At 32.7% G+C, this 13906-nt stretch overlaps 1 protein-coding gene across 1 annotated transcript; it reads left to right on the top strand.

Moving 5' to 3' along the window:
• Window positions 1-1933: 1933 nt before the first annotated feature.
• Window positions 1934-4861, top strand: LOC140051973 (uncharacterized). The gene has a single exon (XM_072097334.1). It carries the CDS (start codon window positions 1934-1936, stop codon window positions 4859-4861), a length of 2928 nt encoding a protein of 975 aa, XP_071953435.1.
• Window positions 4862-13906: the final 9045 nt, after the last annotated feature.

The following is a 13906-nucleotide window of genomic DNA, read 5'->3' as shown; positions in this document are numbered from 1 at the left end:
TTTTTAAGAAAATCGGCCTGTCTTCAACATTATGATGCTGTACTCGAGCTGTTCAACCGGTTTTCAGCTATTAAAAACAATTATCGTAGGAGGAGATAGGAAAATGCGAAGCCTCCTCGCATTTTTGTGGCGGGTATTTTTCAAGATGGACATCCATTAGACAGTGTATACCACGATCGGAAAACACCCCTATTTGGTGCAAATCGTTGAACCTAAATTCGTTTTAATCGTCAATAACTAATTATCTAACTCAATTTAATTAGTAAACAGGGTTACATCAGGTGGTTAAAATCAGTACCGAAAGTATGAACCAACTTTATATACCATCGAGTAAAAATTCTGGAAATTAACCTCAATTTATCGAATTTTGCCCTTACATAAATTTATATTTTGTGCAAATCGTTGAACCTAAATTCGTTTTAATCTTCAATAACTAATTATCTAACTCAATTTAATTAGTAAACAGGGTTACATCAGGTGGTTAAAATCAGTACCGAAAGTATGAACCAACTTTATATACCATCGAGTAAAACTTCTGGAAATTAATCTCGATTTATCGAATTTTGCCCGTACATAAATTTATATATGACTAGATGGTGGTACGCTCTCTTCGCTCGCGTACCATCTAGGTCGTGCCCACAGATGGTTCTCGAATACATAGTAATTTCAGCGTTAAAAAAACTGGCGACTTCAAATATGTACATGCAGGACAATAATACATGTCGTTTACAGGAACGAATAAATAGACACGGTGATTTATGTACTCAACTAAAATTAGCACCCTGTGAATTACTTACTAAAAGAAACTTGTCACAAAATAAGAAACAAACTGAATTTGTGTTTTGTACTAACATTAGGGTTGAGGGATGGGGAAGAGGATGGGTGCAAAGACGAACAATTTTTAAATATATTCTTTATCGATTTAGTAACGAAATATTAATTGTTTTCATGTTTTACAAATAATATACCACTAAACACAGTAAAACATTGCGATTTAATACTTTGTTGAAACTGTCACCGTCATAGTCGATTGAAATAGTACAGTACATGTAACGATACATCACTAATACGACGTTTATATTTTTTTGAAGTTACATTATTACAAACGTTCAGAAGGAACTGTCAGTAATAAAGTAAACACCTCTATTCGGGGCAAATCGTAAATTCGCTTCAATCGTCAATAAATAATTATATAACTCACAAATTAATTAGTAGGCCTAATGGTCAATTGTTTCATAGAGCCAATTCATACTTAAGTTGTTTTCTAACCACCAAAGTTGTTCTGCGTTTAGGGCATGTACTGATCCTTCGTACTGTAGGGCTGTCCTCTACTGGCTCTACAACGCTACTCATGCCAGTGAGGGAAGGGTGGTGGTGTTGGTGGTGGTTTAGCTGCAATAATAAAGTTGATTGTATATAATAGACGGCGACTGGAAAGGCTAGCTCATTATGCGTTAAAAAAAAGATTCCACAGATTGGAAAAAAATGTATCGAATTTCTGTTATGACTGTACTTGTCTTTACGACGCCTGAGGGAATAGACACTTGTGGAACAGAAGAGATTGTAATGTTCCATTTATCGCAGATCAAAACATTTGTATAAACGTATATTAAATCTATCAAAATAGTATTTTTCAAAGAAAATCGGCCTGTCTTCAACATTATGATGCTGTACTCGAGCTGTTCAACCGGTTTTCAGCTATTAAAAACAATTATCGTAGGAAGAGATAGGAAAATGCGAAGCATCCTCGCATTATTGTCTGTGGGTATTTTTCAAGTTGGACATCCATTAGACAGTGCATACCACGACCACGAAACACCGGGCGCTACACTGAGGGCGACCACCAAGGTTCGGAAATTGTCTTGTTATATCGTCTTAAATTTGTTGTTTCGGTGATATTTTTGTATCCAGTTGCCTTATTTTTACTTTCATTATGTATCTAAGTATAGTTATATCGTGTTTCGAGCTCTGGTTTCTGTTGGTTTTCGATGGAATTGGTAGTTGTTTGTCGACGGTACCACCTAGGCCGAGTTACCCACCCCGCTACATCACGTATAGCCGCGAGGAGCTCATTCAACTCCGACCTGCGTTACCCGGCGTGCAACGTAGATCTAGGCCTAGTGCCACTGACACTGACACGTTAGGAGCGCAGATCAAAAATAGGAAACGAGGGAGAAGAGGTGGTCTTAAAGCTAGACTTAAACGCCGTAAGTTTTCTGCTCCGCTACCCTCTATACTAACAGGGAATGCTCAATCACTCCGCAATAAACTGGATGAGTTGAAAGCATGCACCCTTTATCTCAAGGATTATCGTGATGCAAATTTGATATGTATGTCTGAGACATGGTTTACAGATACTGATTCTGAGTTTGATACAAACATCGATGGATTCTCATGTGAAAGGTCTGACCGAACACTAGACTCTGGAAAATCCATTGGAGGCGGTGTTTGCGTTTTTGTCAACAGTCTATGGTGCAACAATGTTACGGTGAAATATCGGCGGTGTACTACTAACTATGAACTCATTACTGTTTCGCTTCGTCCATTTTATTTTCCTCGCGAGTTCAATAACATTTTTGTCACAGTAGTCTACATCCACCCGAGAGCTGATATGAAAGTAGCTGCATCTGACATTCAAACCATATTAAGTGAGCTGGACACAGAATCCCCTGATGCTGTTAAGTTAGTCACTGGTGACTTTAACTCGTGCGACCTCAAGAAGGTTTCGAATTACTATCAGTACGTAGACTTTCCCACACGCGGTGACAAAATACTTGATTGTTGTTACGGCAACATAAAGAACGCGTACAAGTCGTCGCCTAAGGCAGGTCTTGGTAAATCAGATCACAAGATGATTCATTTAATACCAGCTTATAAACAAAAGTTAAAACAAAGTAAACCAATGGTCAAGGAAATCAAAGTGTGGACAAATGATAGTATGGAGGAATTTAAAGGATGTCTTGAAGCTACGAATTGGGATGTGTTTATGAATACAGATTCTATTGACGCCACTATGGAAACAATTGTTGAATATATTAATTTTTGTGAGTCTAGCATCATTAAAAAGAAGGAAATAAAAATTTATCCAAATAGTAAACCATGGGTCACTAAGGATATCCGAGAACTTTTACAGCAAAAACAACAAGCTGTCCGCAATAATGATGTTATGGAAAAGAAGCGTATTCAGAAGTTAATGAAAAAGCGAATTAATGATGCCAAACGCAAATTTGGAGAGAAAATAAAGAATGATTTTGATAGCGGTAACCCCAAGCAAGCATGGAATGGATTAAAGAAAGTTATTGGAAACGCAAAAAGGCAGAACACAACAATAGTTCCATCCGGATCCCGCCCATTGGACTTTGCAAATAAACTGAATATATTTTTTAACAGATTTGATAATGATGACCAAATTAATAATACTAATGATAATGATGTTAAACTGAACCTAGAGTTAAATACAACCAAATCTGATGTACCTGAATTTGATCTGCTTTCAGTTGAGAAAGTATTTAAGGGTGTTAAGCCAAATAAAGCAGCTGGGTCAGATAAACTAACTGGCAATATTTTAAAGTCATGCTATAAACAACTTGCGCCTATCTTTTGTAGATTATTTAACTGGTCGTTAAGCTCTTCTTGTGTCCCATGCATGTGGAAGTATTCAATAATAGCCCCAATAAATAAAGTACCTAAGCCGAAAATATTAAATGATTATCGTCCTGTTGCTCTAACCCAAATTATTACAAAGTGCTTTGAGAGGCTATTTAAAGATGTATTGATTAAAGAAACGTTGCCTTTTGTTGATAATAATCAGTTTGCATACTGTAGTAATAGAGGTGTCGACGATGCAATAACTACCCTCTTGCATCCAATCTATGAAACTTTGGATAAACCTAGGCAATATGTAAGGACGTTATTTTTAGATTTTTCTTCGGCTTTCAATTCAATGAAACCAAACATACTTCTTGATAAATTAGTTAGTATGAATGTTAATCCTTTTGTTTGTCTATGGATCAGAGATTTCTTGAAAAACAGAACCCAGCGTGTTAGAATTGATAATGTTTTGTCTGATATCATTGTTTCAAACACCGGTGCCCCACAGGGATGCGTGTTATCTCCATTGTTGTTCACATTATATACAAGCGACCTTAGAAGTGAATCATGTCAAATAGTTAAATTTGCTGATGACACCTGTATCACAGGCTTAATTGTAAACAATGATGAGAGCACGTATAGAACTGAAGTTAATAATATAATTAACTGGTGTGATATGAACTGTCTAAGTATTAATGTAAATAAAACAAAGGAAATTGTGTTTGACTTTCGTAAAATTAAGAGGCAACTTATACCTTTAAATATCAAAGATAATGATGTCCGCACAACTAGTGAACATAAATATTTAGGAGTATGGATAGATGAAAAACTTTCATGGAACGCCAACACTGCCAAAGTCTATGCGAAGGCAAACCAAAGATTGTACTTCTTAAGGAAATTAAGAAACTTTAAGATTGGCAGAGATGCGCTGTCTCTATTCCATCAGGCTATGATACAGTCCATATTAACATTTTGCTGTATTGTATGGCTAAATAGTTTATCTAAGAATAACTCAAATAAATTACAGAGAATAATCAAAATGGCTAAGAAGGTAATAGGTGCAAACGTCCCATCTATCCATGATATATGCGATAAGGTTATGGAGAAAAAACTAAAATGTATAATTAACGACCAGTCTCATCCTCTTTTTAACTTTATAAATTTCAGTAGATCCGGAAGGATGATTCCTTCAATTAAGAAGACTGAGCGTCATAATAAATCATTTCTTCCGTGTGCAATCAAGCAATACAACAAGCAATTTAAAAGATAACTTGAGACGTTTTATATTTTATTCTTTATATAGTATTTTAATATTTATACTGTTCATAATGTTTTATACATAGCATATTTTCTTATATATTATCTTATCCATTGTATAGTATTGTATGTTTTTAACTGTTGTTATTTTTATTGTAATTTCAACCTTGGAAGGCAAATTTCATTTACTGTGTATTTGACAATAAATTTGAACTTGAACTTGAACTTGAACCCCTATTTGGGGCAAATCGTTGAACCTAAATCGTTTAATTAGTAAACATGGTTACATCAGATGGTTAAAATCAGTACCGAAAGTACGAACCAACTTTATATACCATCGAGTAAACATTCTAGAAATAACGCGCGATTTACCGAATTTTGCCCTTACGTAAATTTATATATAGATACACATTCTATTGCAATACACTTTACAAAACATAATAATAATATTTTAACAGAAAAGAAAACAAATTAAATTAAGTCAAGAAATAAATTTACCATGAATTAAAATAGGAAACTACTTTTACAAATTTACACTGACATAAATTAAGCCAAAACATAATTAATTTCATTAAACCAATCTATTGCAATACACTTTACAAACGTAATAATAAAAATTCAACAGAAAAGAAAACAATTAAATTAATTCGAAAAAAACAAATTTACCATGAATTAAAATAGGGAAACTACTTTTACAAATTTTGGTTTAGGCCTACGGGTTATTTTGTTAGGATTAGTTTTTTTTCGGTCCGATTCCTCGTACCATGCTACTAACTATTTCAAAATTGACTTCCTTTGAATTTTTGAAATTTAAAGTCAAACCTTTGACTTTGCAAACAGTTTTACATGAATCTAATTTATACACGTAATTTTTTGGGCCACCCGAGACGAAGCAAGAAATATATTTATCGTCTTTGGGATCTATTTCATTTGTTAGTTCACCCAAATAATCACCAAGCGATGGTTTTTTTTTTGTCTTGTGTGCCAAGCGATGGTTGTCACTCATCAGGGCTTAGTTTTATTAGTAATGGAAACACATAAATCCGTATCGTAATAAAGTACACGATCCTGTAATTGTTCAAATACAGTAATTCATACAACTTCAACCTAGCTGTAGCCTAGGTGAAGGCAGCAATTGCAACGTTTTTTTTTCTTCTCGTTTACCACTACCTCTGGGTTAGAGAGAAGATCGTATACATCATTATTAGTACAGGCCTAGAGTGTTTTTGTTTGATTTTTTGTTTGTCTGAAAAGTTAAAAATCATAAAATTAAATCAAACACAACAATAAAATATTTATAATAAATAAAAAAGGAGGATACAATTACAGTTAACAAGAAACGAATTGTTAAAAATAGTTTTTGACAGCCACCAATAATAATGTATAGGTAACCATTACATTTTGATAAAACACAGATACATGTAATAACTATTACATTTTAGAACAATTGTTCATGAATTGTTACGAATAAAATTTGCGTTCTAAAGTAATCCTGACCTTTTCTCATCTTTTAATATCTTCTAAATGTCAGATTTATTCTTGGTAGTTTGATGGATGGGTTTTAGGCAGTGAATTGTACCAATACTCGTTAGTTGGATAATTCATCATTAGTAAGCTACCGTGTTTAAGATCAACATTTACTGGTTCAATACTTATGTTGTGTCTCTTTCCACGTGTAGTACCATGGCGAAATCTAAACATTCGTGTTTCACCTATAATGAAATGGACGCAATTGAACTAAATCTGTTGATGTCTTTCTCATCGTCTTTATGTTCACCAATAGAATCATTACCGTCTGCATATCTAGTAAAGAAACATAAATTAAAATTTAAAAAATTTACTATAATTTAAGCTAGAAAATATTTACATAAATATCCATTTTCCACTTAAATTTTTAGCATAAAAAACAATAAACCGTACAACATAATTAAACACAGTTTTGTGCGGTTAAAAAAGTGAGAGATGCTAATAGTTGACGAAAAGACTGATTACTGATATTTTTCAATTATACAATCTTGAGAGTAAAATTTAGAATAAATCATTATCAATGTTAAACAATGTAGCCATAAGAAACGTTTGCATTATTTAATTATAACAAATATAAACATAGATATATAATTACTCTAGTAGCTAGATCAATTTTCGTATGCACTTTGAGGTCCAGAGAATTTGACTTCAGAAATTGGTTTAGGGTGGTCAAACAATCATTTTTGGCTTGGTTACACATTTTGAAAATGTGGCGAAAGGTCAAAAGGTCAGGTGAAAGGTCATAAGACCAAACACCAATATGTCCTTAAATCTCAACAACCACTGGTCACAGCGAAGTAATTTTGTTCTCAAATTGATCAGAAGGTATACATTTATATTCAGTCTAATGGGACATTTTAGGTAAAAATTACCGGAAATGACATTTCTGACCTTTGACCCACAACCCAGGGCATGTACTTATCTCCGCAACTACTGGTCGTAGACACTTGAATTTGGTTTTAAATTGTTCGAAATATATATTTTGTTATTTGTTACACATTTTGAAAAATGTTACAAAAGGTCAAAGGGTCAGGGTCAAGGGTTATATGAACAAATAAATAAAGGTACTTTTATCTCGTTTATATCAAAATTGTTCTCGTGGACAGCAATAACTAGTACTTGAAATTGAAACAATTTAAAGTATCAGTTATTGCATAACATTACTGGAAAAGTTATGTAGATATTTGTTTTTTGTTTGAAACATTAGTAATAGTATTTCTGTTCATCTTTTAACCACATGTTCTATTACAATGAATGTGAATATGTATATTTCGAACAATTTGATACCAAATTTAAGTTTCTACGACCAGTACTTACAGAGATATGAAGATACCATGATATGTGGGTCAAAGGTCAGAAATGGCATTTCTGACTAAATTTGACTAAAATGTCCCATTAGATTGAATATGAAAGCATGCCTTCTGAACATTTTGAGACTAAAATTAACTTGCTGCGACAAGTGGTTGCCGAGATACAAGTATCTATTTATATTTGTTCATATAACCCTTGACCCTGACCCTTTGACCTTTTGTAACATTTTTAAAAATGTGCAACAAATAACAAAATGTTTATTTCAAACAATTTAAGACCAAATTCAAGTGTCTACAAACAGTAATTACGAAGATACCAAATGGAGATGTTTTAGCCTGTGACATTCGTCCAGCTATTCTCCCAGGCGGTATCAATTATAATAGATTTGCATGAAAAAATACGCGGTCCTGGTTTATGGATGTTCAACAATAGCTTTCTGAAAGATGAAACATTTACAAAATTAGTAATTAAAATAATTGATGTTTCAATACTAAAAAATAATAGAGAACCTGTAAGTGCAAGTTTGTTATGGGAGCTTGTAAAAACAAAAATAAAAGAATTTTCAATTGCATACGGAAAACAAAAAAATAAGAACCAGAATAAAAAGAAAGAAAAATTACAAAAACAAATAAAAAACTTAAATGAAACAATTATGAATACTCAAAATTGTGATATAACCATTGAAAATAAAATTGAAAACAAAAAAATAGAGCTTGAAAACATTTATAATGTAGAAGCAAAAGGCGCGCAAATTAGGTCCAGAGTAAAATGGATCGAGGAAGGCAAGCGGAATACAAAATACTTTCTTGGGTTAGAAAGATCCAAAAGTAAAAAGAAACACATAAAAAGTTTAATTACTAAAGATGGAAGCTTAGCAACGAGCCCAATTGATATTTTAAAGGAACAAATACAACATTTCGAAGGTTTATACGCAAAAATGTTATAAACCCTGGAAAAATTAATAAATACCTTTGTAATTCTATTATAAACAAGCTTTCAGAAATAGAAAAAGAAAATTGTGAAGGTTACGTCACTATTGATGAATGTAAAAAGGCCATTTCAATGATGGAAAAAAATAAAACACCTGGATCGGATGGTCTAAGTGTTGAATTTTATGTGTTCTTTTGGAATAATATTAAACATTTAATTTGCGATGCGTTAAATGAAAGTTATAATTCTCAAGAATTATCCTTTTCGCAAAAACGAGGTGTAATCGCGCTTTTGTACAAGGATGGAGAAAGAGAAAATTTGAATAATTGGCGTCCCATTACCCTCTTAAACACCGATTACAAAATTCTTGCACATGTATTAAGTAACAGACTTAAAATGGTTATTAAATCAATAGTAAGTTCAGACCAAAAAGGTTATATAAAAGGCCGTTCCGCTGGTGAAAACATTCGGTTAATAGAAGACCTGCTTTATTATACAGAGTGTAATGATATCGAAGGGGCAATAATTACCGTAGATTTTAAGAAGGCTTTTGACTCTATTAGCAGAGATTTTATGTTCAATGTTCTAGAAAAGTTTAACTTTGGAATGTTCTTTTGTAACTGGGTAAAAGTATTATACGATAACGTTGAATGTGTCACAGTTAACAATGGTTGGTTTTCAAACAATTTTAAAATGGAAAGAGGTATTAGACAAGTTTGTCCTCTATCTGCTCTGTTATTCATTTTAGTGGTTGAAGTAATGGCATCTAGAATAAGAAACAAAGATGACTATTAGGGTATTAAACTTCCAAATAATGAAAATAACATAGAAGCTAGAATAAGCCGATTAGCAGATGATACTGTTTTGTATGTTGGTAATGACAAAAGTATTAAGTCAGCAGTCAGTGTAATTGAACGTTTTTGTGAAGTATCTGGAATGACACTAAATAAAAAAAAACCAATGCTTTTTGGATTGGTAAATGGAAGAACAGAATAGATAGACCTTTAGAATTAAATTGGGTAAAACACCCGATCAAAATTGTAGGCATATATGTAGGGTATAATACAGAAGAATGTACCAGAAAAAACTGGGATGTTAAATTAATAGAGCTAGAAAAGACTTTAAAACAATGGAATGCTAGAAATCTCTCAATTTTTGGTAGAATAATAATCCTGAAAAGTCTTGCACTATCTAAATTAACATATGCTGCAAATATCACTGATGTTCCAAAATATGTATATACACAAGTTACAAATCTAATATATAATTTTATTTGGAACAATAAAAGGGAAAAGATAAAAAGAAAAACTCTAATTGGTGAAGTTGAGATGGGAGGCATTAAAATGCCTGATTTTACTCTTCATGTTAACACACTCATGTGTGGCTGGTTAAAATAAATTATGAATGATGATGGTGCTAAATGGAAAAATATTCCAATGTATTATATTAAAAAAATATGTGATGTTAATGTTTTACTTAATATGTCATGTTATAACATTATTGATGTTAATTCTGATAAAATTCCACTGTTTTACAAAAATATGATAAAAGCCAACATAAATTATAACAGAATCTCTAAAAAAAACCTGAAACTTATAACGATATAATGAATGAGCAACTGTGGGGAAACCACTACGTTAAACTAAAAAAAAAATTGCTTTTCTACAAGCATTGGATTGACAGTGGCATTATCAGTATTAAAGACATTGTTAATAAGAACGCTTTTTTAACATCAAACGAAATACTGGTGAAACTACAATGTAAAACAAACTGGTTAAATGAGTATTTTGCATTATCAAGGCAATACCAATTCAATGGAAACGTATTATTAAGGAGGTAGATATTTTCAATTGTGATGATAATGATGAATTAGTTGGGACCAAGTATGAGATTAATACTGTACTACCAAACTAATATACTCATGGTTTGTGAAAGAATATTTCATTATTCCAATGTCACAACTAAATTGGGAAGAGTACTTCAATGATAACAACATTGATTGGAAAACTTCTTGGTTACGGAAAGTATGTAAAATGAAAGATAAGAAACTAGCACAATTCAATTATAAGATGTTACATAGAATACTGCCTACCAACAAACGGCTGTATCAGTGGAAAGTTAAGGAAACACAAACGTGTGACAAATGTGGAGAAATTGAAAATGAAAATCATTTGTAGATTTATTCAGAAATATTGGAGGAAAATGCTTAGTATCTTTGTAAGTTTAAATCACAATAATATATCATTTAAACAATTAATACTAGGAACGGGAGATAAGCTAATAGATTATATTACATAGCCTATGTAAATACGCGAACGTGATTGGTTGAAACTGCATCACATGACTACCGCTGCGAGGATCGTAAATCGTATATATCCTCGAGAACGATGATATTGACTGTGTAATTTTCGCGTAATTATCGTGTCCCCTGTCATTAAACATATAGATTCTCGAGTACGATGATATTGACTGTGTAATTTTCGTGTGCCAACACTCGCGTTGCCGATAAAAAACAAAAGTCATCTACTCGATCTTGAACTCGGGTGGAATTGTCACCCCATCGCAAGACAACGCTTCAACCGCTGCGCCACGTAGCTTGCTTGAAGAAATTAATCATCTAAACTATTTAAGCTATGCATACATAGCGCCCTCATTTGTTATTAGTCCACCCTAAATGTGATGAAACACTGTTTGTGATTGGTCAATACTCACGGTAGTAACCTAGTAACTAGTACGCGCTGAACATCCGGTGATTCGGCTCCTCGAAGAGAAGAAGACGAATTGTTTATTCGGCCTACCTGATTATAATATTATTATTAATAGGCTTATTGATGGAAATTCTTCTGTTAATTTAAACGACCTAGGCCTAAGTGAATATTTTATTGCCAAGGAATCATTAATATAGTAATTATCTGTATATTATTCTTCGCAAGGTAAGGTGTCTAGGCAGGCTTGTTTAAATACAATACAAATACTATAGCTATAGGCTATAGGAGGCCTAGCCTAGCTTCACCCAACCCAGCAGCAGACCTGTTCTTGGCTATATAATATATAATAATAATAATAATAATATTTATTCGGCAAAAGTTCATAAAGTACATTTTACAATTCATCTTGCCAGGAGCAAGTAATAGGCATGAGCCCAAACAGAAAACTGCTCTTACTCCATCAAAAAAGTTATAATTGTATATAACAGATATTGCCTTTTATATCGGTTAAATATAAGATTTGACATCCCTTCGGGAATGATATTAAGTTCTCGGGGAATATATATTTCCCTCAGCTGGCGCTTCGGGAAATATATATTCCCTCGAACATAATATCATTCCCTCGGGGATGTCAAATCTTATATTTAACCTCTAAACAGTCAATATCTGTATAATATTTACACTTTTGCAGCATTTACTATTTATAGAATAAAAATGTTATCTGCACTAAATAAGCCAGTGGGTAAATCTTTATGGAATTCATTTAAAAGCAATATGTTATATAACATTGAATGTGAAACATGTAACAATAAAGAAACAAGTATAGAAAAATGGGTAGCTTTAAGAAATAAGATTATGATAATATAATTTCTAATTTGATACGATTAACAGAAAAAGAATTACAGTGATACGGGTTACTGGTACTGAGCTATTATTGTTTTTTTTTTTCATGTATATAAATATACAGTATTGTATAATCCGGGTTGTAAAATAAAAACAAACAAATGAAAATGTGTGGACTATTTTAAAACGGGATAGATGATAATGATGATCCTGTCAAGTATATAACAAAATATAAGAAAACTAATGAAAAAAGGAGTAATACAGAATTCATATATGTAAAAATGTTACTTATGAACTGTAACGACATTTAAAAGTTAAATAATACTGTACTGTACTGATTTTATGTAATATGAGATAATATGAATGTGAATAAAAGTGGTGTTTGCGCCACAAAAGAGAAAAAAAAAAATTACGAAGATACATACATGCCCTGGGGTGTGGGTCAAAGGTCAGAAATGGCATTTCCGGTCATTTTTGACTAAAACGTCCCATTAGACTGAATATAAATGTAAATCTTCTGATCAATTTGAGACCAAAATTACCTCGCTGTGACCAGTGGTTGTCGAGATTTAAGGACTTATTGGTGTTTAGTTTGATAACATTTCACCCTGACCTTTTGACCTTTCGCCACATTTTCAAAATGTGTAACCAAGCCAATAATGATTGTTTGACCATTCTAAACCAATTTCTGAAGTCAAATTCTCTGGACCTCAAAGTGCATACGAAAGTTGATCTAGCTACTAGAGTAAATAAATATGTACCTGTTAACCAAAACAAAATTGAAGTAGAACCCTGTGACTGCTTTCAATTAATCTCGAAGATCTTTCAGGAACGTTGGCCATGGCAAGGCTGGCACTATATTGCCTGAATATTTATATGTTAAACCCGTATCACCATATAGTACAGGCTATATGTGACATTTATCCTATGTAACCTTGAAAAAATTCTAATAAAAGGTCTTTTGGTATTTTCTTGTAGCTATAGTTGTGAATAAATACCAAAAACATTTTGCAGCCTTCTAGTTGCTGCGTTAGTGAGATATTGAGGGTCAAAGGTCAGTGACCTTTTTGAGGCATTTGATGGCTCATAACTCCTCAACTCCTGGGTTTAAAAAGACAAATGTGGTGTCTACATCTATGTTTTAGTGGTCAAACAACAAAATAAAGTTTTTGCAAATTTCAGGTTACTTGTGCCATTGGTCAGATAGTCGAGTCAAAGGTCATTGACCTTTATTCATTGTATGCATTCAATTTAGGAGAGAACATCTCAACTGTTATAGGATAATTAGACCCCAAGGAACAACATGGGATATGTGCCAAATTCGTTATCTGGGGCGAACATGCCCAAAATCAGGGTCAAAGGTTAGAAATGTGTGGTTCTTATATCTCGACAACCACTTAACGTACAGATTTGCTTTTGGTGCCAAATTGTTCAGAATATACATATTTATATTCGGTCTAACACAACTTTTACCCTAAAAATGACCGGAAATGCTTTTACTGACCTTTGACCAAAAAAATGACAAAAAACACATTTTCGGGTTAAATTATTCTTTAAAATGTTAATGGTATAAAATGAAAGCATATACAATATGCTACCCATTGCTACCCAATATATGTATTGAAAATTTTTAATTAGGAATCTAATTTTATGGAAAATGTGCATAATTGACTTCAGTATTTAGAATTATTAATTTATCTTTATCAACTGGTACGACCTTTTCTGATGATTTGAAGTTG

The sequence above is a fragment of the Antedon mediterranea genome, chromosome 6, assembly GCF_964355755.1.
Source record: "Antedon mediterranea chromosome 6, ecAntMedi1.1, whole genome shotgun sequence".
NCBI classification, from domain to species: domain Eukaryota; kingdom Metazoa; phylum Echinodermata; class Crinoidea; order Comatulida; family Antedonidae; genus Antedon; species Antedon mediterranea.
Note: the sequence above shows the minus strand (reverse complement) of the source record. Positions and strands in the feature narration are given on the sequence as shown.

Coding starts and splice junctions, on each gene's coding strand:
- LOC140051973 (XM_072097334.1), top strand. CDS start 1,934: ATGTATCTAAGTATAGTTATATCGTGTTTCGAGCTCTGGTTTCTGTTG.